The 24,809-nt window shown below is 38.0% G+C and overlaps 1 protein-coding gene across 3 annotated transcripts in view; it reads right to left on the bottom strand.

The window, feature by feature from the left end:
- The window catches only part of BLTP3B (bridge-like lipid transfer protein family member 3B), a 46,008-nt gene that overhangs the window by 14,719 nt on the left and 6,480 nt on the right, over positions 1-24,809 (bottom strand). Inside the window, exons 2-19 of one of the 3 annotated variants that reach the window (XM_079991872.1) lie at positions 22,312-22,474; positions 21,245-21,283; positions 20,409-20,500; positions 19,198-19,387; positions 17,895-18,035; positions 16,485-16,655; positions 15,616-15,796; positions 15,193-15,276; positions 14,033-14,215; positions 13,387-13,505; positions 12,350-12,491; positions 10,267-10,460; positions 7,359-8,821; positions 6,268-6,443; positions 5,013-5,143; positions 3,185-3,335; positions 2,025-2,281; positions 1,356-1,464 (exon numbers count right to left, since the gene is read on the bottom strand). In XM_079991872.1, the coding sequence (XP_079847998.1) occupies positions 1,356-1,464; positions 2,025-2,281; positions 3,185-3,335; positions 5,013-5,143; positions 6,268-6,443; positions 7,359-8,821; positions 10,267-10,460; positions 12,350-12,491; positions 13,387-13,505; positions 14,033-14,215; positions 15,193-15,276; positions 15,616-15,796; positions 16,485-16,655; positions 17,895-18,035; positions 19,198-19,387; positions 20,409-20,500; positions 21,245-21,283; positions 22,312-22,474 (3,986 nt within the window). Of the gene's footprint in view, positions 1-1,355; positions 1,465-2,024; positions 2,282-3,184; positions 3,336-5,012; positions 5,144-6,267; positions 6,444-7,358; positions 8,822-10,266; positions 10,461-12,311; positions 12,492-13,386; positions 13,506-14,032; positions 14,216-15,192; positions 15,277-15,615; positions 15,797-16,484; positions 16,656-17,894; positions 18,036-19,197; positions 19,388-20,408; positions 20,501-21,244; positions 21,284-22,311; positions 22,475-24,809 lie in introns of those variants that run through there. The other 2 variants (XM_079991873.1, XM_079991874.1) reach the window with 2 other exon arrangements.

Here is a 24,809-nt window from a genome sequence, read left to right as displayed (position 1 = left end):
AAATACAGATTTATGCCTTCACATGTCATACTCCCAAATCAAATATCAGAATTTAAATTAATCCTTTGACACTTAAGTATCAGCAACTTCTTACGAGTTCTGAGCCAGATAGGGGCTAGGAATAAGTTTCCAAATTATCTGTGGCCCTCATTACAAACAGACATTGGAGATATATTTGGAAGCTTAACTAGTTATCCTTTTATATGTTAGTTTCAAGCTCGTTTTTTGCATCTTCATCTTAAATCCTTTATAAATTTAAATGAGGCTGCTAATATCACCTATAGTGAAAACTACACCTATGTTGCATTTTCCAAAATCTTAATTTAAAAGTTTCTTTCTGTTTGATTTAATGCTATTTCAGTGTCCAAAATTACAAAAGCTAGTAAATTCTGCATTTGATATTTATGGTGATCAGGCAAGCAGCAACAACAGGATAATAATTTAAAAAATTCAATACCCTCCTTGTACTGTTGAAGATTGTTAACCCACTAATAAAGCTTGACTGATTTTGACCTATATGGTTCAATATATTAGTGTAAAAACTTAGTCATGATTCATCAATGATATCAATCTATATGATAAAAAATGATGTTTATTTTTGTTATGAATAAATATCATCCTTGCCTCATTCATGAATTGGAAAAATCAGATGTTCTTCAACATTAAACAGTTGAACTTACAGTTTAGTATTTTAGCATTCTCCATAGTTTAAATGTTTTATTGAACTACCTGCATTCCCGCCCCCCTTATATAGCCCAAATGGGAGGGGCAGATGGGCCTTGTCAACCTGGGAAGGTGGCACATCCAGGAGAAAGAAAACTCTGATCTAAACCTTTGCTGCCTTACGGGATACCTTCAGGAGAATAAAGGCCTAAGGAGTAAACCCTACACAAATCCAGAGTGGAGTCCCCAAGTTGATTGGATGGCACCTTTTACGCCTCCTTCCAGCAACTCCAGCAACCAAGCTGGTGCCAACACATTGCTCTGCTTTCCTTTGGACCACCATCAGCGAAGCTGAGATAGGGGTCTTCTTGTCTGGGCAGCCCAGGACCTCCAAACACACTGCCGAGGCTTGTGCCCCAGGGAGGTCACTTCAGTGTTGCTAACGCAATGGTTTGACTTCACCCCTGGAGGTGCACTCCATTGTCTCTCAAGACAGACAGATGCCAACATCAAAAATGGTAGAGGCTTGGACTAGATTGCGCAACACATGATTTTTTCCCATGACGATATTAGACTATAGTATTTATTTCTATTTTCTTATGAGTTTTATTCCACTTTCAATACAAATATTTCCAAGGTGGGTAAAAACACTAAGAATAATAATTTGGTAAAATAAAGGCAGGCAGGCAGACCTCTGATGCAAAATGAACCATCATCTTTCCTCTCCACCATAAGGAGGTCAATATTCAGCGTTACGGGGGCTGGTTCAGGAGCAGTTAGACTGTCACGTGGGCTGTCATCCTAGAAAATATAAGTGAAACGAGCATATTTTTTAAAATATATCACATTAAATTCAAGCAGACTGTAAAGTTCTCTGTGATATTTGAGTCAATGGCGGAACTCCCAAAAGCATCAAACAGAGACAGACAGAGAGACTTTGCTTGCCACTGAGGAATGGCTGCTTCTGCATGCCCTACTCTCCTCTTTCACAAGCAAGTTTCTGACAGATGAACTCTGAGACTCTTTATACTGCAAAGAGTTCAGGAGAATATGCTTCGAAACATCCAACTAAATATCTCTAAAACAAGGCAGAACGTTGAATTTTACTTCATCTAATCTGGCAGTATAGCTGAAGACAATATAGAGCACTAATGTTAAAATAGCTTTCTATGAAGCCAAATTTTACTCAATAGTGCTTGTTTGAAAACATCACATCATTTAATAACTTTAAAGCTATTGACTAGTACCTAACAGGAGCTGTTAATTTAAGATTTATTTATTTTAAGCAATGCTTTCCCTCAATCCCGAATTATCAATATTTACTCTGAACTGACATCAATCTGACTCCAAAAATTACATACTTTTAAGTTGATCCTTGTATTAGAAATTTTTATATTCATAGGCATCACTTCTGCAACCATTTCATCTTCCAAAAAACGTTGAATGTTCATAAGTGAAGACATTAGGAAATCAGCACTCAAGCCTTCCACATGACATTGTAGAAACCCATTTTTTTCTGATAGCAATGAATGTATTATAGCACTGGGTCCACTTTCCCATCTCAGTCTGATTTCAGGAGTTGATTTAACTGGCCCAGTCACAGTCTTAGGATCTGAACCTGTTATAAAACCAGTACAGAATCAGGTAAACCAGTTTTACATGACATTAAATGTCTCTTTTTTATAGTCCATCCTCCAACATGATGTAAACACTGACTACTTTGAAACAACACAAAATATAATGGGGCTATGTCATCTACTAGACAGCTAACTTGTATTAGGTATTTTGATTTAAAAATCTATAAAAGGATGGAAACTGCTTCCATAATCTTTACAGTCAAAGGGAGTGTAATCAGATAAAGGAAGTATTCATAATTTCCTCTCAAATGCCTATTTTACCAATTAATTTCACAAACTTCATAGCATGTCTTTCTTTTAATGATATTTCAGATGTACTGAATAAGCAACAAAGTATAAAATAAATCCTGCAGTATAATCTATGGGATGTATCCAATGTTGTCCATGAATGAATGGAATAGACTTATTCTTGCTGATCGAGACTTTTTCTATCCCCTGCAGCCCCACTGCATGCCTTCAAAATCTGCTCTGCAGAGGTACAGAACGCTTCAAAGCAGATTTAGGGGGCATGTGAAAGACGGGAAGGTACAGGAAGCTGAAGTGCCATTGCATGGGTGATAGTCCCATCTGCGCCACATGGGATTCCACTGTATGCTAGTACCTAACTGAATACAGATAACCATTTATTGCGGTTAGAGAAGTCTGAGTGGGGGGGTGGGGGGAATCTAGGTTCTGGCCTTTCTTCAGATAATTCCAGAAGAGTACACAGACACACCTACAAATCCACTAAAGGTAAACAATTTTCAAGCCCCTTTAAAGTCTTTAGTTGTCCAAATCTGTAAGTTATTTCATAACATACTAAAACCAACAAAACAGAATCCTTAAGACATTTTCACTAGTGTGAAAGCACCAAAAATGCCTTTTTATATTAAATTAGTTCTTACCTGCTGTTCGGTTGCAAAGGTAATGTCGAACACTGATATTGCCCAACTGATTTGGTACAACCTGGTTTACCTGAAGGCATACATCTGTGTCATTACCTCTGATGTCAATTTCACCATTAACACCAAATATTTTAAAAACCACAACAGACATCTGTCAACAAAATGAAAATACAATTAGTAACTCATCTGGGAAAGCTCATATTATGTTGACCTCCCCACCCCACCCCAACAAATGTGCAGACTCAAAGAATCACATAGTCGAAGTAACAGAAGGGAAATAAAAACCAATTTCAGTTAGAGTAGGTTCTGTAACCCATTGGGAACTTTTGACTCATAGCACTGAGTATAAAACTACTTACATCTGCTCCAAGTTGAACATAGCTATTGTGTGTTAGTGATATCTGATACATCTGTTAGTCATAGTTGCTTGGATGAATTTCAGTTGTTTTATTTCGGGGATGCTGATTGAATATTTGGGCTGATAGATTATTTTTAGTTAATTTGGGAAGTTTATATCCTCTCTTTCCATACGATATACTCAAGGCAGCTCACAACATTACAGATAAAACAATGAAATAGCACACATGTCAAAATACAGAAGAGAAGCTAAAGAACCACGAGCTAATAAAACATGTATTTTGCAGGACAAGTAACATAATCAACTCAGTAGGCCTCTGAAACAAAAAGGTCTTTGCATGGCAATGGAAGGCCCAAGAAGGGAACAGACAGCTTTCTTTAGGAAGAATGCTTTGGAGCATGGGCACAGTACTAAGAAGGCTCTCTCTCAGATGGTGGATCACTGAAAGGGTCTCACACAGATCTTAATGTACAGGTTAGTTTATACTGGAATAAGACAATCCTTCAAATAACTTGATCCTTTTAGGATTTTAGGTCATAACCAGCACTTTGAACTGACATGAACTCTAATGGGATGTCAGTGCAATTGTAATAAGGGCACCACCTGCTCTACTATCTGGCTCCAGTCAGATACCTGTATTCTCAACCAGAATGAGTTTCTAAACACTTTTCAAAGGAAATACCATTGCTTTCAAACATATGGAGCAATTTGTTCACCTTATGCTAGTTCATAAGCTTATGATTTATGCATAATAAGAAATAAAGACATCAATTGAATTTTCCTACTCTAAGCACTGTTCTGGGGTTGGGGGGAGAGATAATTAAATCCACAAGCCCCGTTTCTACTTTTTGGGGAAATACTGGCCCCTCTATAGAGTAGTTAAACTAAAGAGGCTGCCACAAAAGGTTAAAGTTACATAACCTTAAGTCTGATTCCATGGCTGTCTGCTAATTCCAAAATTGCTAGGGGAAGCATTATTCAACATATACAGTTGTACCTTGGTTTTCAAACAGCTTCATTGTTGAATGTTTTGGCTCCTGAACGCTGCAAACACGGAAGTGACTGTTCCAGTTTGTGACCTATTTTTGGAAGCCGAATGTCCAACAGGGCTTCTGTGACCTCCGATTGGCTGCAGGAGCTTCTTGCAGCCAATCAGAAGTCATGTTTAGGTTTCTGAAAATTTTGGAAGTCAAACAGACTTCCAGAACGGATTCCATTTGACTACCAAGGTACGACTGTACTTTCTTTTTATATAGTTGCTAAAGCAGAGTGAACTCTGTAACCTTCTCTCCTATTTCACAGAGGGCCATTTTTTTGTCCAGGCTGTGCCACCCTCATTTGCATACTTTCCCCACCATCCCACTATTTTCAAAACAGCAACGCTTCAATTCTCATGACCAAAGATCTGCTCAAACAACCCCATCCAGTAGAAACGTTATGAAAACATCCTCCTTATTGGGAGACCATTACCATTTCTTCTTCGCTAGCATCTTGAGCACTCTCTGAAGCTGCGCTGAGGACATCCGGAGATGATCCGCCATAGTTTTCCATCACTGTGTTTTCATCAGGAGTGTTTTCCAACGGTTTATTTGACAAGATAGCTTATATATTCATAAAAAGACAGATGTGTTTTACATTTGCTGTACATTTTTATAAAGATACTTCATGCAGTTGTCACTAGGTTTCTAAATTTTAAAAGGGGATTTAAAGATACACACATACTGCTATGTACGTTATCTAGCTTTTATGGATGTGGCATACTGACCAGCTCAAATTCAGTTCATCTAACCATTATCTACCTACAGCCTCTTCCAAAAATACCGCACAACTGAAGCAATTCACCCAGCATTTGAATAGTCTTTTATCTTAGACTGCAGGAAGCAGCTCTCAAACACAGGGTGGCAGCCACCTAATTTTACTCAGAGTAGAACTAAAATTAATGAACCCAACTTAGTTATGCAATGAGGCAACACACAAAGTGCATCACTTAGGAACACCCAGGAATTTTTTTTATCCAACAGGCTTTTTAACTAAATTCTGATTTTATAGTTTTAATTCATTTTTAATCTTATTGTATTGAGTCTCTTGTATACCATTTAGAAATGTCTAATTAAGCAGTATACAAATTGCTGAAATCAATAAAAGGAACTGTCTCCAGCAGAAAAATACTCAGAAAGCTAATTTTTTAAATCTTGCTTACACTTTAATCTATACATGTCTTTCAAATGAATTTTTCATAATAATTAAACATATACATGGCAAAGTAAATTCAATAAAACTAATATATACTGAATATCGAGTCAAACTCTGTCCTTCATAATAAAATACCTCATTTATATAAGGAAAAATTAGTCATGCAATCACCAACAGCATTTAGTCATAATTAACAATTATCTATGAGGAATACTCTAAGGATCCAGTCTGCTTGGCTGGAATTAGATATACTGGCACTAATGTCAAGTGGAAACTCATTAGCCATATGGTAAACCAACCCTACAAATCAATGGGCTCAGCCTGTAATGTACAGTATTTTCACAACAATGGCAGTTTCACAAGAGGTTGAAAATGATACCTCTGAGATACACAAATGTAAATAAGATCTTTCTCTCTTTTTCGACATACAATCTAAAACTAGTACTAAGCACTAGTGGAATCAAGGAGCAAAACTCAGAAGATTATTTGATTCACTATCACTTTAAACTCCAAAAACTGGACATTTACTTACCTTTCTCCAAAAAGCTGTGGCTATCACTTCCATCACTCTCTAAATACTGTTCCTCCAACAACATGCTATCAATAGACATGGTATCCAAAGAGGCTTGTGATGGACTTTTCTTCATGTTCTTATAAGAAACAGAGAATGCAGGGAGATTGGACTGGCAGCGTTCCTTAGGCTTTCCACTTTTTAATATAAAGATATTAGGAAATTATTAAGGTAAAAAACTAAAAAACAAAGAAAATAAAAATGTTCCAAACCATTAAATTAAGGCAAATGTTGGTGAGAATTTTGTATTTCTACAAGTCAATAATTAAATCCGGTACAAAAAATTATTCTGCTCTGACTTCTGTCAAAAACAGATTTGTTTAATTAAAAACAAACAAACAAATAAATCGAGCAATTGGCAATTTAGCAGCAAGAAAGGAAAAGTGTTCCAAAATGGCACAGGGCAATGGCAATGGCACAACACCTACTTTGCAGGTTGGCGGCGGCGGCGGGGGCGGGGGGGGGCAACAACTCCTGTCTGAACCTCTGGAGAACCACTGCTAGTCAGTGAAGATCATACTGAGCTAGATGGTCTAATGGTCTGAGACTCAGTAAAAGGCAGCTTCCTATGTTCCTAAGTTTCCTAGAGCAACTGTTCTGGGAAGGCTGCACATTGTGCATAGCCACCAGCATCTATGAAATGTTTTGCTGCCACAGCCATAGGGCATATATTTGTTAGGTGTATAGGCCTTCTAAACCTTTTCTAAATATGCTTACGTCTAACCCTTTCTCAAATACCAGGAACCCCTTTCAGATTCCATCCTGCCTTTCCACCTCCCTCAAGGTTTGCGTTTTCTCTCCTCCCATACTGTGCATTACTTGGTTCACTATCTTATTCATTGAAGCCATGCCTCCCATTTATTTCTCCTGGCAGCAGCTGGCACTTGCACAGTACCGCTATCACAGAAGACGCTACCATAGAAATCCCATTGCCAACTTCCTAATGATGGTAACATGTTAGAGTAGCCTTAAGTCTCAATATATGGTTATCTGCATGGGCCCCCCACTTTACTGAATCTAAACAAAGTTAATTTTCTAGAAGTTTTCTATACCTTAATGAAGACTGAAATGCAAGCGTTTTGGTTGTAGCCAACTTTTCTTTGTCACTTTCAAGCTCTTCAGACTGCCAAGCAGCATCAGATTCGAAGTCTCTGACTTTAAGAGGTGAACCTCCTGCTCCACTTTCCTTATTTGAAAACACACTTTTGTCATCCTCCTTCTCCATCAACATCTCAAGAGAATCTTCTCTGCAATTCAAAACATTAACCAAATCCCTGGGATATGTATTACTCTTGTCACTGAGTGACTCACAAACCTCTTCTGAATCACTTCGACTGAAAAGCCCACTATTTTCTTCATTTATTTTCCCCCAGAGTTTTTCTGAGGCATCATCAGAGAACGTACTTCCCCTTCGCGAATCACTATCTGATTTGAAAAGAGGGTCTGTCAGGATGGCTTTGCTAAAATCAGCATTCACAGACCTACTGTCAGTTACAGCATTCATATCTGAACTGCTTATCTGTGCAGTATTAGTAGGAACTAGCTTGCTCTCCGATGCATAAGCTTCTCCGTTCTCCAGGGGTGAAAGGTCTGATGCCACTGGACTTTCTCCTTTTAAAACAGGAGACTTGCAGGTGCTTCCTTGCATCAGTGGATGAAGCAACAGAGCTATGTCTGCACTTTTCAGTAAGATCCCAATGCAGACATCTGCCTGTTTTGCAGGTTTGCCTGTCACAGTCTCTACATCTTTTCTTAAGTTATCCAGGAGCAACACAAGAGATTCTTGGAGGTAGAGTAAGAAAAGATACTGGTAATGATTGATTTGCATGCTCACATGTTTTTGGACGTGAACAAGAACATGAATATCAGCGTCAGATATAAAATGTGTAGATTGGGATCTCATAGTGCACAGGTTTTCAATACCATTGGCCAAGGCTGCAGTCTCAGTGCTGTAATACTCTTTCAGAAGCTTTTTGCGCTGCAGTCGGTTTGCAAGGTCACTAGAGTCAGGTTTTGAGGTGTGGGGCTTCTGATAAGAGGGCTCTTTATGCAATTGCTCAAATCTTGTGGGCTGACAAACCCAGAGTGTAAGTGGAAATGACTCCACAAAGCTCACTGGCCGTCCTTTTCCACTCTTCATTCCTTCAAAGTCCATCCAAAATTGGGAAAAATGAATTGCCCAGACATCAGAAGCAGCAGATGTTTTAAGTGCAGATTTATTCAGCTGGGGAGTGATAAAACCTTTATAGACATCATGCATCTTAGTATCTTGTTCATGGGCATGTCGCTGGAAAACTGGATGCAGAAGATTAAAACAGTCAGGGGATTTTGGAAAGCCTGTGAATTTTCTACTGAAAAATTCACAGTCTTTGAAGTTTTGGAACACTGCTTCCAAATCGGAGTGCCTACAGTTTGGTGAGTGCCTTGTGTTTGTACAAATCATTTCAGAACTCTGAATAGAAATTGCATGTGGATCATCCTTATGGTTTCGTTTCCTTTCAGAAGGTATGATGAACTGCAACAAAAAGCATAAATATTAATTTAAAAATCAGAAGTGATTCAAGTGCAGAATTTTTTGAAAAAGTGTTTCTCAAACTACAGGAAAATATGCCAGAAAGAAACGTGATCTACCGCAGGGAGTGCCTACACTACTGATCAAAGTACATAAAAATTCTGAGGAATCATAGCTTCCCAAAATTCAGGTTGCAATTCCACTGGAACTGCTGAGAAATTGGAGTGAGGTTGAGTGTCTGACTGCTACATTCTTGGCTACTTCACACTGGAGCTGAAGTGACACTGGGGCGACTACATCAGCTAAAAGTAGGGTGAAGGAATACAGTAAGCCCACAACTTAAGTGCATTCAACTTGTGCTTTACACATGTGGCAAAAAAATAAAAATAATTAAAAAGAGGCAGAAAGGGGCAGATTCCATTAAAAATGACACGGGTATCCCACCCACCATAGAACCCATGGGGTTTTGACCAAACACAATTTTGGCTTTACGCACAATCCCTGAAACATAACCCCCACATAAATTGTGGGATTGCTGTATGTGGGTAGCACAAAGGCTGATGTCCTTAGTGGTATAATTCCACAAAGTATAAAAAGCTATCTTAATAAAAACTAAATAGGAGGATAAATATGCATAGCAAATAAAAATACAAAAGGGTGTTTTCTGACACCTTAAAAATGAACAGATTTATTGTGGTTAAGGCTTTTGTGGACTAGAATCTTCTTTATCAGATGTCAAGTGGTTTTGCTTATAGTTGGCAGGTTATATATTCCATTATTTAAATGGATTATATATTCCATTCTGGGCCGTTTTCCACTTGCGTATGTGCTAAATTAGGACACTGTAAGTTACTAAAATACTTTTCAGGTTTAAATTGTCTACTCCACAGAGTTTATTCCTCTTTAACTTTGTTTACTAGACTATTACTCAGAAGGGTAATACCCCTCCCCACCTTCTCACTATATATAAGGGTCTGGTGACTTCTGTTTCAGTGTATCTGAAGAAGTGTGCATGCACAAGAAAGCTCATACCAATAACAAACTTAGTTGGTCTCTAAGGTGCTACTGGAAGGAATTTTTTTATTTCGTTTCAACTACAGCAGACCAACATGGCTACCTACCTGTATTACCCCATACTCTCTTTCCCTTATATGATTACAGAGTTAGGAAAGTTGTGTGGTATCTAATGTTACACTGGGAAGTGCTTCTGAAAACCTGCTCCAATTAATTTTTTTCAGCCAACTGAGCTAGAAATTAACTTTTAAAGTAAGTGAAGCCTCAATCTCCAACAACAACTTACCCCTTTTATATCATGTGTGGTTTGCATTTCACAAGTTGCCCTTTATTGGACAATACATATTTTCTCTCTAAAGTGGCCGCTCCCATGCATCATTCATGGCAGGAATTCAACACTGAGCAATGTTGTGCTGTATCTTTGACAACATTACCTTTATCATTAACCCATCAACTCGAACGTCAACATGTTCTTCCGGCTTTGAATTGTCATTTAACTTGTATATGGCCATGAATTGGCTGAGACTTTGTTTCAAGTCTAACACAAACTGGTTAAGCCAAAGAACACTCCTCTCATCCAGTGTGAATTGCAGAGCATTTAGCTGAATGTAAAGGTTTGGACTCGGAACTAAAGGAATAAAAACAAAATTATTATCTTAAAAACGTTTTTAGAAGTAGCATCATTCTCTCTAACAACTGGCTGAGAGCATTAACAAAATCTATATCCAATATTATGGGCATAGGAAAAGCCAATCTTGGAAGCCAATGTTCTGGCTGTATACAGAGTACTATTTCTGAACAACTGCATTCTGAACTCTGCATTCTGTGGCTACTGAGTATGCCAAGTTCTTAATGGGTTATTTTGAGATTTTTTTTCCACTTATTTTTTTCTACTTCCACAACTGCCGTTCTCCTGTACATGCTTTCTCACTCTTTTCCCCAGTTGCCTCATTTGGCCACACAGTGGTGATATCTTAGTCCCCGAGTCCATTCTAAGTGTATAGTCAATGTGGGTAGCCAATGTAGTGCCCTCCAGATGTTTGAACTACAACTCCTATCAGCCCCAGCCATCACGGCCAATGGTCAGGGATGATGGCAACTGTACTCTAAAAAATTTGGATAGCACCATGTTGGCAGTCCCATATATTTGGGGGGGGGGCAGGAGAGAATGATGGAGGGACACAGCCTTATCACAGGAAAAGTAAGGTAATTCTAAGTTACAGCACTTCTCCTAGTCCCATCTAAGTCCTGTGGAAGAGTAAGACTGAATAAACTCAATCACACACCAATATAATGTTCTCTAATTGAGCTATCAAAATCTTGACCTTTTTTATTCTCCTGTCCAGTACAGTGGTGCCCCACAAGACGAACGCCTCGCAAGACGGAAAACCCGCTAGACGAAAGGGTTTTCCATTTTGGAGGCGCTTCGCAAAACGAATTTCCCTATGGGCTTGCTTCGCAAGACGAAATGTCTTGCGAGTTCCTGTGGGTTTTCCCCCCCTTTTCCTAAGCCGCTAAGCCACTTATCAGCTGATCCGCTGATAAGCCGCTTAACAGCTGATCCGCTAAAAGCCGCTAAACCGCTAATAGCGCTAATCCGCTAAGCTGTCAATGAGCTTGCTTCGCAAGACGAAAAAACCGCTATACGAAGAGCCTCACGGAACGGATTAATTTCGTCTTGCGAGGCACCACTGTATATAAACTGCCAGAACTAACTGTGAATCACTAGGCTTGCAACAGCTTCCTTTGTAACTGTACCAACTTTACTGAAAGTTATCAGGCTACCATCAGTAGCCTGATAACCCTTGCATATAAAGTAACAGGCTTCACCTCTCACTTGTTAACCTATAAGCACAACTGTAGTCTCTTCAGGTATTAAAGTAAATACGTGAAGAGAGGCAATAAGGATGAAAGCATTAGCCTCACCCCTGCTGCCATTGTTGTCACCTGAATGCCTGAAGAAATCTTAGGCTGAATTCAGCAACACATTCTTGTTCTATTTACATACAACTTTTAAATAACATTTTACTCACAGACTGATTCTACACATTGCAAAGCTCGTTTTGGATACAGAATATGTTGGAAATAATATGCATGGGTAGTAATCCCTGTGAAGTATCATCTCCAATTGTCATAATATGCACACAGAACACTTCTGTACATGAGGGATGAATAATCTGTGGCTCTCCAGATGTTGGTCTACAACTCTCTCTTCATCCCTGACCACTCTAGGGCTGATAGGATTTGAGAGTCCAATATCTGGAGGGCCACACATTTCCCATCCTTACACATAGCTTTCACTGGTATGGAAAAACAGGGGGGGCTTTAAGGACCACACCAAGTTAAGAGCACTCTGAGCATTGGGCTATTTCCCCCCGCATTTTTCACAATGAAGCCCATTTGGATGTATAGGAGAGTAACAGTTTGCAAAATAGTCTAACTGCCCTTGGCCAGTGCTCTATTATATAAAAAAAGTAACACTTTACAAGAAGGAAAAAGAAATTTAAAAAATCTTACTAGGAAAATCTTTTCCATCCGGATAGTAGTACTCAGTGAATTCAATATGAATGGCTGGCATTTCTGATGGAAGGTACAAAGACTTTTTATTGCATGAAATAAGCGTTTTAGGAGAACTACGACACTGGTCAGCTGTAGAAACCTGAAATTAGGAAGTTCAGCATTTAGCAATAGAATATTTTAGATTTTGTGAAGTACCAAATGTGAACAATTACTTCTCTATTTATCATAGTGCTGGTATTCGAACATTTGAAAGTATTTTCACTGCTTTGGGAGCAGGGTTGTAAATTGTTTTGTTACCTATCCTACTTTTCCACATATTTGGATTTATACCAAGAACAGTTCAGACGTTATCAGCCTTAAAATGCTCAAAATTCTGAGTGCTAATTTCTTACAGTTGCCCTACTCTATAGCCTGTTTTGTCCCAATATTGCCAATAGGCTTGGGAGGGGGGGAGAGATCAGTGATAGTTTTGATATTCACTGATGTACTGTAGTGATCAAACAAATGCCTAAATTACCCAGTGTTATAATGCTGGACTAGGGTCTGGAAGACCTGGGTTCAGATTCCCATACATCAATATATGTACATTTTTAAAAAGGGTATTTATGTCACATAAGGGAGAATAAACTTAGAAAAGAACTGGCATTTTCTATGTAAATATTTTCTAAAATAGAAGAGGAACAGCTTAACATCTAGGAGCAAGGGTTCCTTTAACAAACTTGTACCATACCCAGCCAATTTCACAAACAAAATTTAGTGTGAAATCCAGCTATGTTTCCCGGCTACATTTCTACAGGACCCAAATAATTTACAAGACCCTGTGATTGTGAGGATGAACCAGAGTTAGGAGAAACATGTAAATTAACACAACTGGAAGCCCATATTTGCAAGAGATAAACATTTTAATGCCCACTCGGCAAAGCCTGTGTCAGCTTTCATTAAAGTCAGCTTCTGTATCAAGAAAACTTCAACATAGTTGAACAACATATCAACAAACAAAAGAACTGATATCAGCAATTAGTACTGAAATATACCTGATAAATATTAATATCTGCAAGTCTAACTACCACAGGGCTGGACATCAGTTTATCCTTTGGTTGCTGTGATGACACAGGGGAAGGCTTAGAGATTCCTCTAGGTATCTGTTCCTTGCCTGTAGGAAACAGAAGGCATAAAACCAAATTTAGCATTAACACTCTCTCTGTCTTTGTACTAAAACACTACTTATAAAATCTCACTGCTGCATTATTTGTTGCCTTTGGTTGTAATTTTTGCTTTGTAAACTACCTAGAAAACCTTTATTGGGTAGTCAAAATATAACCTAATAGTGGAAGATAAATGAAATAGAAGCATGTTAAGTAAAAATCAACAGTATCAAAATTAAAACCCATTCATTTGCTAAATATAAATGATTGTTCTTGTAATTTGGGGGTTGCACACTTGCCATATCTGTGCAGGCTTTGGAATCTAATCAGCTATTTTCCTCAAATGAGTCTAAGCATCACTTTCTAAAAATTATTTTACAGTCCCAAAGGAATTAATCACAATGCAAGTGCACTATTCCTTCTGATGTACTGAAACTACTGGGGCCTATACCCATGAAATCAATTGTAAAGATTTCAGTAAAATATCTTTATATAAACCATCTCATATAAGTTAACAATGTATGCCATAATGTACCTGTTTGTATGAGCTGTGGAGACCCCTGGGGTGGAGATTTACTGGGAGAATCTATATTATGATCCTTCATAACCTGCTTAAGCAATTCAACATTGCCTTTGAAATCGTGTAATAATTCTTCTGCCCATCCACTTCTGGCTTTGGTAGCATCGCTAAAATGCATCCAATGGCTGCAGCTCTCATCTGTAAGTATGACATATTTGGACAAAAATTAAAAATAATTTTAGAAACATGCCATTAAGTATATTTTTAAAAACTCCTTTAACTCTTTTATTTAAAGCATGTGCTTTTCCCCCAGGTGGTACTCAGGGGTATGCAGTACTGGCACTTCTTTTTTGTTGTTAGAAAGTGTGGCACCTACTGTAGCAACTTCATGGTGACCTATTTTTCTAGAAAAGAAGCACTGTTTAAAGCCATTTAAAAATATTCACAGTCTGTAAATGTGTTCTCCATTCATTTGTCTAGCTCTCTTTTTCAAAGCCACATAAGCTACCACCTCCTTCCCCCAGATGCTCCTCCCTGTGGAAATGGAAGATCGCTCCCAGCGGCTTCCGCATTACTAACACAGGTGGTTCTGGGGTGATCTTCCATTTTCTGGTAGAAGCAGCACACAACCAAGAAGAGAGCTGAAAGGGCTTAAAATGACGTATGAGCAATGCTTCATTAATCATGCTATAATTTTAATCAAGACCTGCCACTTTGATCAGTTCAATTAACTGATTAATGCTGCAGCCCAAATTTTAACATATGCTTTGAGAGGTAAGAATTTGAGCTGTGACTCAAAGACCCCGATGGTGTTGCTTGGCAATCCTACAGAGCTAAGACTACACCCCCCCCCCCACACACACACAATTTCAGTCAATAACCAGTAGATAATATATCTTACAGACTACTGAGAATGTAAGTGAAGTGCACAGAACACTAATTTTAAAACATATCTAAGCATATTTTCAACAGGCAGAAAGCAAAGTGCAATACACCTTTTTGCACAAGATACTGAATCTGCAGCGTCCTCATTCCATTTCCTATTATATTAAACTACATGCAAGTAGCTTAATAAGTTGTATACAGTACAAAAAACATTTATTTCAGGATCATACTGCGAACTAATTTTGATCAAATATGACTGATAAAAACAACCACTCAGCATATACTCTTACCTGCTTTGTGAAAAGGGTAGTAGTCTACAGTTAGTTGACTAAAGGAAAGCTGCATAGCACCTCCTGAAACATGCCTGTTTGCATCTGCAAAATAATACAATGCTTAAAAATACTGCATATGTAGTGTTTCTTATTTGTTCTGTGAGGAAGTGCCTTTTGATGGCAACTTTTAAGACAACATGCTTCCCTTCTTGGGAAGTCTCAAACTGCTTCACTATGAATACCTATAGGGAAACGTGACTATATCAATGCACATTTCATGCTCTGTGCTATTGAGGACCAATTAGCATTCAACAAATATTGCGTAAACCTGAAAGTGTATGAACACAATTGACTAGTAATATACTGCAATCTATCTTCTGACAGCCATAACAAAAGACTAGCAATGTTAAACAGCGTAAAGGAATCACACAAAACACTTACCCTTTTCCTTAGCGTGAATATCATCACATATATGCAGGTCCAAGTGGGAAATTGCTAGATGATAAGAAGTTTCCTTAACATCAAAATCATTGAATAATTTCACAATTGCATCATTTTGATCACTAGTGGCTGAGGACTGCTGTGTTTTCACCTGCTGAGAACTGGATGCAGGAGCAGAACTCTGGAAACATTCAAATATATAACTTTAGCAAGAGCATCACCACAAAGAACTGGGGGGAAAATCTCAGAGTTAAAAGAATTCCCATAAATGCTTGATGTTTTCATGTTAAGGCAAGCTTTCAAATGTAGCATCTGAAACACACCTTTAATCATCAAGGGTGTATGACATTTCACTGCTATCCAAACTAAAAAGTTAGGTGCTTTCAACAAATCTAAAAGCATTTCTTTTCATACTTGTTTCTTAGTCATATACTGATAAACATGTGGGACAGATACCAAACTTCTCCCACACAATCACCTTGTTCTTTGGAAGCTCCTTCCTCTCTTGCCTGGCCAATAATTTGTAATTACTATATTACTTCATGGGAGTAATTTGTAAGTGCAAAATTTCATGAAAGGGAATATCATTTTTTATAAAGCAGAATTTGATTTTTCCCCCCTCCAAGGATAAAAGCTTTACTATGCATAATATAATTTAGAGGCAGAGAGGATACTACAAATACATACAAGACTGTTACTCCTAGGGCTACCAATAGATCCTAACACAATCTTAACTGTGCAGTACTGTACATATTCACTCAGAAGCCCCATGCAGGCAAAATTTCTGTTTGAGTCCCATTAGATAAGACAAACATTACCTGAAAATATACCTACTAATATTAAGCCACAATAATGATTGCTTTCCTTACCTGTGTGGGTTCAGAAGCTAGACTTTGTCTCTGCTCAGCTGATTTTTCAATAGCTTCACTAAGAGACTTAGCGTATTGGACCATAGCTTTCAACTGAGAATCAGTTAGAACCCACAGCAAGTCATCTAGTATTAGAATCAGTTTAGATGACACCACATTGCAATCTTTTAACTGTTGTGAAGAGAAAAAGTAAAATTGGAATATTGGTAACACTGATTTTGATAGAATATATTTTATATCAAGATTTGGGACTACAGTCAATGATTTTTAAGCAGAACACAAAGCAAGACTTAACAGTAGTCATAGCATAAAGCTATAAAAGTGACCTTTTATTAGCAGTGCAGTAAGAGAAGAGGCAAGCTGGAATTTGCATCATTAATTTACACAAGTATTTTTCAGGAGCTTAATTTAACAAATATATACCTAATCAATTTGTACCAAGAAATTTCAAGAAAAAAAAATTTTTGAGTTAGAGGCAAAACAATGCCTCTCATTGTTAAATCTATACCCCACCTTTCCATTAGCTAGGATTGTCATATCATATTTAAAAAGTAAATTCCTGACACCAGCAAAGTTGTTGAACAAACCATTTTAAAGCTTTTAGAGCTGTTTCCTGGCAAAATTCCCCAGGACATGTCAGGGAATTTACATATGACAAGCCTACCATTAGCATGCTCAAGGCAATTAACAAAATGAACCATATAATACAATGCAAAATAAATATATATAATAAACCTTGTGATACATTATAATCTGAAAATTGAAAGCTAGCCTCCTCATTCTGATGACATCCAATGTTGGCAGCAAAGATGCCAAACTGACTCCCACCTGTTGCAAGACTTTGTTTCTCATGATAGTAGAAAAGTATTGCGAGTATGGAAGATTACTATCCTCCATTATCTATGACTTAACAAGCACAAATGAGTATACCTGTGAATAAAGGACTACAAGCTTTAGGAAGCCTTGGACCACTAGCTAATCAAACCTTGTGCTCATCAGTAATCCTGCCCCTCATTCCTGTAATCATGTTGGGTATGAGAGGTACTACAAACAAGGTGCTTAGGGGAAAACCTCCAGGGCCCAACATAAGCCTTGGAAATCCATAAAGCAGCAAGCTCTCTCTCTCTCTCTCTCTCTCTCTCTCTGTGGTTCTTTTCCTCTCCAAGTTCCGAGGAAGGCAGGATATCTCACCAGAAGAAAATGGTGCTAGCTCAAACATGTCAGCATAATTGTGGATCCTGCTTGTACAATAATCTTCTATGTTTTAACTAAAATTTCTACCCATTTCATGTCAAATAGAATGTTAAACAAATCTAATGCTGAACATAAATATACATATTTTTTGCAGAATCTCTCCATCACCTTTGCCATCATTAATGAATATACAAAATCACCACAAAGCAATATTACCCTTCTTTTAAGTGTGACCCGGATTTTGGACTGGTTAGTAATGAGGCGAACTGGAGCACTCATGATTTCATGCTGAGAGCTTTGGATAGCATCTGCTTCTATTCTGATCATCTGCCAGTTGATTTCTTTAAATGTCAGTACCTAAAATAAAACACACATACCGTGATTTAAAATATCTATTTGAGAACTGTAAAAAGGCAGACTTGCTTGCCTAGATCCCACAGGCCTGTTGACTTGTCACATCTGAACTTGGGTTCAATTTTCTACCCTTCATACTTTAATTGTTGAACAAAAAAAAGGTTTCTATTTAAATTTGCAACTTACTTGGAAGAATAATCTCATAAATCAACGAAAAAGAAATTGACATCAAGCTTCCGTTATTTTATTTGAACACGTTTGTATCAACTTTAAATGGGTCAGATATATAATAGTCAAACCTATATTTTGCAGGTTGGGCCAAGTTAAACATATCTAAGGCCTGTTGAAGTCAATGGAGCTAGGGCAGGCAGAACCAGCTTCCTTTGGTTCCAAAAAGTCCCTTTTTATAGTTATGCTTGGTGAAACACAGTATATTTCTGAATGTTTATACTAAACACATATTATGCATTTCAAAATATACATTTAATTCAAAGGCATGGTTTCACTTTCAGACACAAAGCCAGGGACATGCCTATTGTAACTATTCTTTAGTTTCATAGATAAATCCTCGCCTGAGCACATTTTTTCACTGTATAAGCATGTTGCCCTTGTTAAACATAAAGGAAGATAATATGGTATCTAGTATGTTCATCAGTAGCAAATAACTAATAGCTGAAGGACTGTCATTCATACTTGGCTGTATCCTGCTCCATGATCCCTGCAACTGTACGTATATGAACTTTTAAAACCATGCATAGGAATTGTTCTTTAGACATGATATGGTTTCCAGTAGACTGGCTAGGGTCCACAAAAGCCTTCCACCCCACTTACACTTCACTTATCATGTTTAGCAAGGGCCAGAAATAATGAGTCATATGCCAAGTATGCCAAGTATGCAAACAAAGTCAGCAGCAACTATGCCAACTAAAGGCCATGCCATAATGGTGACAGGGGTCTCAATACGGCAAGTTGCTATTAAAATAATGTAGGTTTAATGGTAAAATTAAAGCAAAATATCCAGATAAATATTATTGATTTGACAATGCTACAATAGGAATGTGAATTCTGTAATGTGGTTTTTTTCTTTGTATAAAAGAAAATAAACTAGTTACAGAAAGAGAAAAGAGAATAAAATAGCTTGTTCTAAATTTAAAGTCAGCCTTACCTCTCCACGCTGAGATTCTTGTAATCGAGTAAACCTTAGATCACCATGTTCCCAGTTTGCATTTACACTATATATTCTCAACTGGGAGAGTTCAAATGAAGCATTGAATGCTTTTGCTCCAATTCGGATTATAATGGAGTTTACAGAAACAGATATTCCTTCTACAACTTTTTCAGCAAAACCATATCCGCTGGTGAAATAAAATGCAAGCATTTAAAACAGAATTTCAGCATAGATTTAACAGCTACTGTACTTCAAATGAAGATAAAACTAGCACTGAAATCGCTCAGAGACCAATAAAAGAAAAACTTAGAACAGATCATAATCTGGGACTATGTAGACCAAGAGTCAACACCCCTGTTTTAGCTTCTGCAATTGAGTGCCAAACTAGAACTACAGGAAGATCACCTTGAAAAAGTAAGTGAGATAATACGTAGATATGATGTTCTTTGCCACACTGCAATGCATCCTAAGCATTTGGGACAGAACACCACGAACGACATTCCTTCACACTGAGCCATTTGCAGGGGTGGGTAGAGAGATATGAAAGAGCCATATACCGATTTGCCCTTCATTGTACACCACCACAATCCCCAAACACTATTATGATCCAGTAAGGCCCCTTTGTGTAGGTAGAGTCATAGCAAGGCTGTTTCCCCCTCCACAGACAATGTTACAAGCTATATTTAATTCTCTCCAAAGCTTTGTAAGTGCAATGTGGAGCTGATAAAGGAAGAGGCGGGGTCTTTTTATCACTTACAGAGAAGACAACACATGAGAAATAAGTGTCTATTTCTACATATAATCTTTGGGTCGCTTCAAGAAATGTGAGCATGAAACAGATAACATGCGGACTACTGACTAGCAGCCATTTTCCAGTAATCACAGTGACTTGTAAAAATGCAAACACAGTTATGGAAATCACTACTGGCCTCTGTGGGCTATACTTGCATGCAGCCCACTTCACACCATGGTTTCTCCATGTGATCCTTTACACAGTGGGGGCCACATGGAAAAGACATGCATAAACTGGGCTTTGATTACCTTTATTCTACAAATCTAGCTAACCTAACCCAGCCCTTCTCAAGCAGATCTGCCATTTAGCCCACTTTTAATTAACAACTATATATAAGCCTATTCAGTTTGTTTTCCTCAGCACTGCCTGCATATGTAATGCTTGATTCTATTGCAGCATTTAAATTATGACTGACCTTTGCCCTGATGCAGTTGCTATAGGCGATGGTCCATTAGGAGGGCGTGGTTCTTCACATGTACTCATTTCCATTATTACTTTATCCAGTGACTTTAGATATGCAAGAGAAATTTAGAACAATTGAAATGTTTTACATTCAGTGACTAATTAATTTAAAGCCATCTCACAGAATTAAAACTTAGAATGAAAGCACATGAAAATACATGACAAAACATTTCAGAAACAATTTGGCTAGTTACTTTATAACACTTTAGAATCATGTAAAATGCAATGGGTTGTATCCAATCACACTGTCCTCTTTGTACAAGGCCTTCGGTGCGCACAATGGGATTTCTTCACCTTCCGCAAGCTCCCCATATCTGTTCTGGGTTTTTTCCCAACCCTCTGGGGAAGATTTGGGGGTCCTGGCACAAAAGACAAGGAGGTAATTCCTCAGCTGAACAGAACAACTTCATTGGATACAACCCTGTACAGTGGTACCTCGGGTTAAGTACTTAATTCGTTCCGGAGGTCCGTTCTTAACCTGAAGCACCACTTTAGCTAATGGGGCCTCCTGCTGCTGTCGTGCCGCCGGAGCACGATTTCCGTTCTCATCCTGAAGCAAAGTTCTTAACCCGAGGTACTATTTCTGGGTTAGCAGAGTCTGTAACCTGAAGCGTATGTAACCTGAAGCGTATGTAACCCGAGGTACCACTGTATTTGTATTGCCAGTAATGGCAAAATGTTCTTCTCTCCACTAGCTATTACTTAATGCTTTCAGTATGATTTCAAGGAAATTACAAATGCATCACCATTCTAACAAAGTTAATTTGGGAAGCTGAATTCCATACTCACCAAACAGATTGGATGTGTTTTCAATTTTGTCCATGGTATCTGCAAGATAAAATAAAAACAAAATCATTAAAGAAAATATGGCATCATCACCAATCTGTTTTGAAAATGCTCAAAGCAAATGTGAAATCTCATGTTGCATATAACAATACACATACAAATTAAATGTCTCATTTATACCTTTCTGCAAGCCTAAAACCAGACTTGCCTCTTCTTGTTCATAAGGACTGAAGTGTTTGCAAACTTACCAAATGAAGTCAAAACAAAATGAATTACACTACAATATAAAAAACCTATAATCTGTGACACTTAAATTAAGAAAACCAAAAAGGACACACAAATCTGATTCAGCAGGGATCAGTTCCATACACTTTACTACATATGTCAAGAGACTGTGTGTCCATGTATGCAACATGTATGCAATTCCCTTCACCTAGCTTCTGAAGCTAACATGGTGTAAATCTTATCCAGAGATATGCAAACTAAACAAAAAACTGCTGTATGCCTATAACTCAATTCACCGTCAGAGTAATCACCACTGTTAGAAGCAAGGGTGCTGATAATCTCACCTATATTTGATAGTGAATGCACAGACATTTTCCTAATCCACAAATTACTAGTATATCTTAGTTTTCACATCCCCACATTCACCCTCCATTCTCTAATGGATGGTGACCATGTTACGTACTAGTCTGTCCATTGCCAGCACCATAGCTCTAGAAAAAGACCACAGCAAATAAAAAAGCAACAAGGGAGGGGAAAATAAACACCTGCAAAAGAGAAGGGGGGAAACAGACACCATACAGCTATATGGGTAGAAGAAGCTACTGGGGCTGTTAATCGATTCCCTCCACCCCAATTTTTATTTGTACAAAACAATTTGTAAATCCTAATCTGATCTGATTCAGTCTGGACTAATCCGGCTCCTCCCCCTGGAAGAGGAAGCAAAAGACTTCTGAGGACCCTGCCTATCCCATCCAGAGGGAGAAGTCATCCTATTAACCAAATGTCCTCCAATCCACTGTGGCAAACTGGTCTTTATTCCTGTGCCAGGAAAATCACTTACTCACCCTAATAGATGCTTTGTTGCAAAAGACTTTGTTGATGGCAAGCCAAGTGGGAAGATCCAGCATATTCTGAAGCACTTCTTCATCAAGCTCTAAATTGGTTAGCTGACCTTCACCTTTTAGTGTGCTCAAGTTGATTTTGTCAGGTGACAGGTTTTTGGTGAACCTAAAACAGAATATCAACACTGCAGTTATTTCACATCAAAGCAATTACTCAGCTTACAATTGATGAACACCTAAAACATCTAAACATATACAAAATTAAAAAATATTTTAAAATATATCTAATGGGATTTTATTTGTGCAAAGCAGCTTTGGGCACAGTCAAGTAAATATCAAAACATCAGAAGACACCAACGTGGTTTGTCTCTTGACTACAACAAGAAGTCTGAAGTTCATATTTGAATATAACTCTACTCTTCTCTTTTAGTTTAAAATGGTTCATTGACCTAGGCTATTAACAGACTTTGCCTGATGAAGACTTTGCCACTAATAATGGCTTGTGCTCCTTTTGGAGATGTCTGCTGTAATAGCAAGTAGCCTATATCTGAATGTCCCCTAGGCAGTGAGGTTTACCCCCAACTGCTGCAAAAATAGGAGTTATGTCTGCTCTTGACAACAAATGAAACTTTGATGAATTAAAAGAGAAAAACTACCTAATGAATTTTTTATACTATTTGGTCACTGTCAAATATTCAATAGCTTATTGACAGTATTTGACTACTATGCCACCCCTAAAGCAAAATCTAAATTCTGTTATTGAAACCTAATTATAGTCAGATTCTGATCTCTTGGGTGTATTACTTTTAGTTACAATATTTTACACTTTCACATAAATTTTCCATCCTGTCTTCTCAAAACTCTTAAGTTCTCTTCCCCACCAACCTCTCCCAAAATCATTCATCTTCCTCTCAGACTTTTCCTCTGTTGTGAAAAAGCTTTTCCCAGCAATCTCCAATTACTGTAGTAGGTATATAGCAATTCATTTAAAGCCTGGCTGCTTTGTCATCCTCAGGTGCTGCCAAACACTGAGATGTTTTCTTTGGAAGGAAAAAAAAGAGATTACAGGAATAGTTACCCTAATTGAAAAGAGAGAAGGAATAGATTTTAACAGAGGATATCAAGGATGCTATTTATGGAAGGATAATCTGTTAGCAGAAAGTGCCAGTGAACCTATAGGGGTCCAGGAGATTTTACCCTCCCAAGTGACTGCTGATGCCAACACAAGTGAGAAAAGAGCTATAGCCCAAAATAAATCAAAGCAGTAATGAAAAGGGGGGGATATTAATGTTTGCCTCACAGAGGAAGCTCAAAAGCAGAAATAAGAAATGATCTGAAACGGGGGGAAATGGGAAAGTAGACTAACAAAAGAAAAGTTCCATCAATGAGTGCCTGATTAATGAAGAAACAGTGAACAAGCAGAGAGTCAGAGGGCTGACAGAATTCTAGTGATGGAATATGAAGCATTGAGAATCGAAAACAGATTCATTGACTGAAAAGGATCCTGTGCCAATTTTCAGTAATACAATATCCTTTTGAATGCTACACAGCTTCAAAAATCAGTAGTTCAAAGGCATACCCACAACATCTCTATTCTATGTTTGGGTAAAGATATGGCTCTGAAACTAGAATGAGGGAAAGCCAAAAAAGCAACACAGCCCTGAACTCTTAAGTCTTATAAGAGGCATACAAGGAGAACACACAAATAGAAATTGAAGGAATGCAAAGAACCAAATGGAGATGGGAGAAAAGCTGATTAGCCTGCCGGAAGTACAGATATGCAGTAATCCTGTCAACTTGGAATGTAAGTCTCATCACATGGCCAACAACTTATGGAGGTAGTACATTTATTTATCTAAACATGGTCCATGCAAAAGTGTCTTTTGCATCATCAGGTACTCATGTCCAAGCCTGGATCTTTGTACTATGTCCTTTTAGATTCACAGCCAGTTCACCAGTAAGTTTATCCTATAACTGGGTACACATTGCACCCCCAATTTATTCAGCCCTTGGGAGCTACATTAGAAAGCTGCCCCATGCTGTGCTTTTTCAGACACTCTACCGCCCCCACTTGTAGATGGCCACAGCATCTGTCTTCCTTCTCTCTTTTCCTAGAAAAAAAAATAGCTCAGTTCTTTCCTTGCCTCTAAACTCTTCAATGGAAAGGCATCCACCAGTATCTTCCTAGAAGAGGATTTCTACATTTTAACTGGAATCAAAATTAAAATTAAACAGAGGAAAGCTTAATGAAGGGGGTAAAGTACACTAACATGATGAGAACTGTGGTGGATTAGGGGATCCTATAATTCTTCAAGACTTGCTGATTAAAATTCTTTATGTAAGGAGAGCCACATACTGATCTCTCCCAATAGCCCCAAAATAAACCATGTCTGATATCAAACATGGATTCCTAGCCTATATTTGACAGTACTCCCCTTAAGTTATAGTGAAGTTCAAGTTTTTCATTACTCCAGTTTTCTTTAGGCATGGGACAGTTAAAT

Source organism: Podarcis cretensis, assembly GCF_951804945.1.
Source record: "Podarcis cretensis genome assembly, chromosome: 10".
NCBI lineage: Eukaryota > Metazoa > Chordata > Lepidosauria > Squamata > Lacertidae > Podarcis > Podarcis cretensis.
Note: the sequence above shows the minus strand (reverse complement) of the source record. Positions and strands in the feature narration are given on the sequence as shown.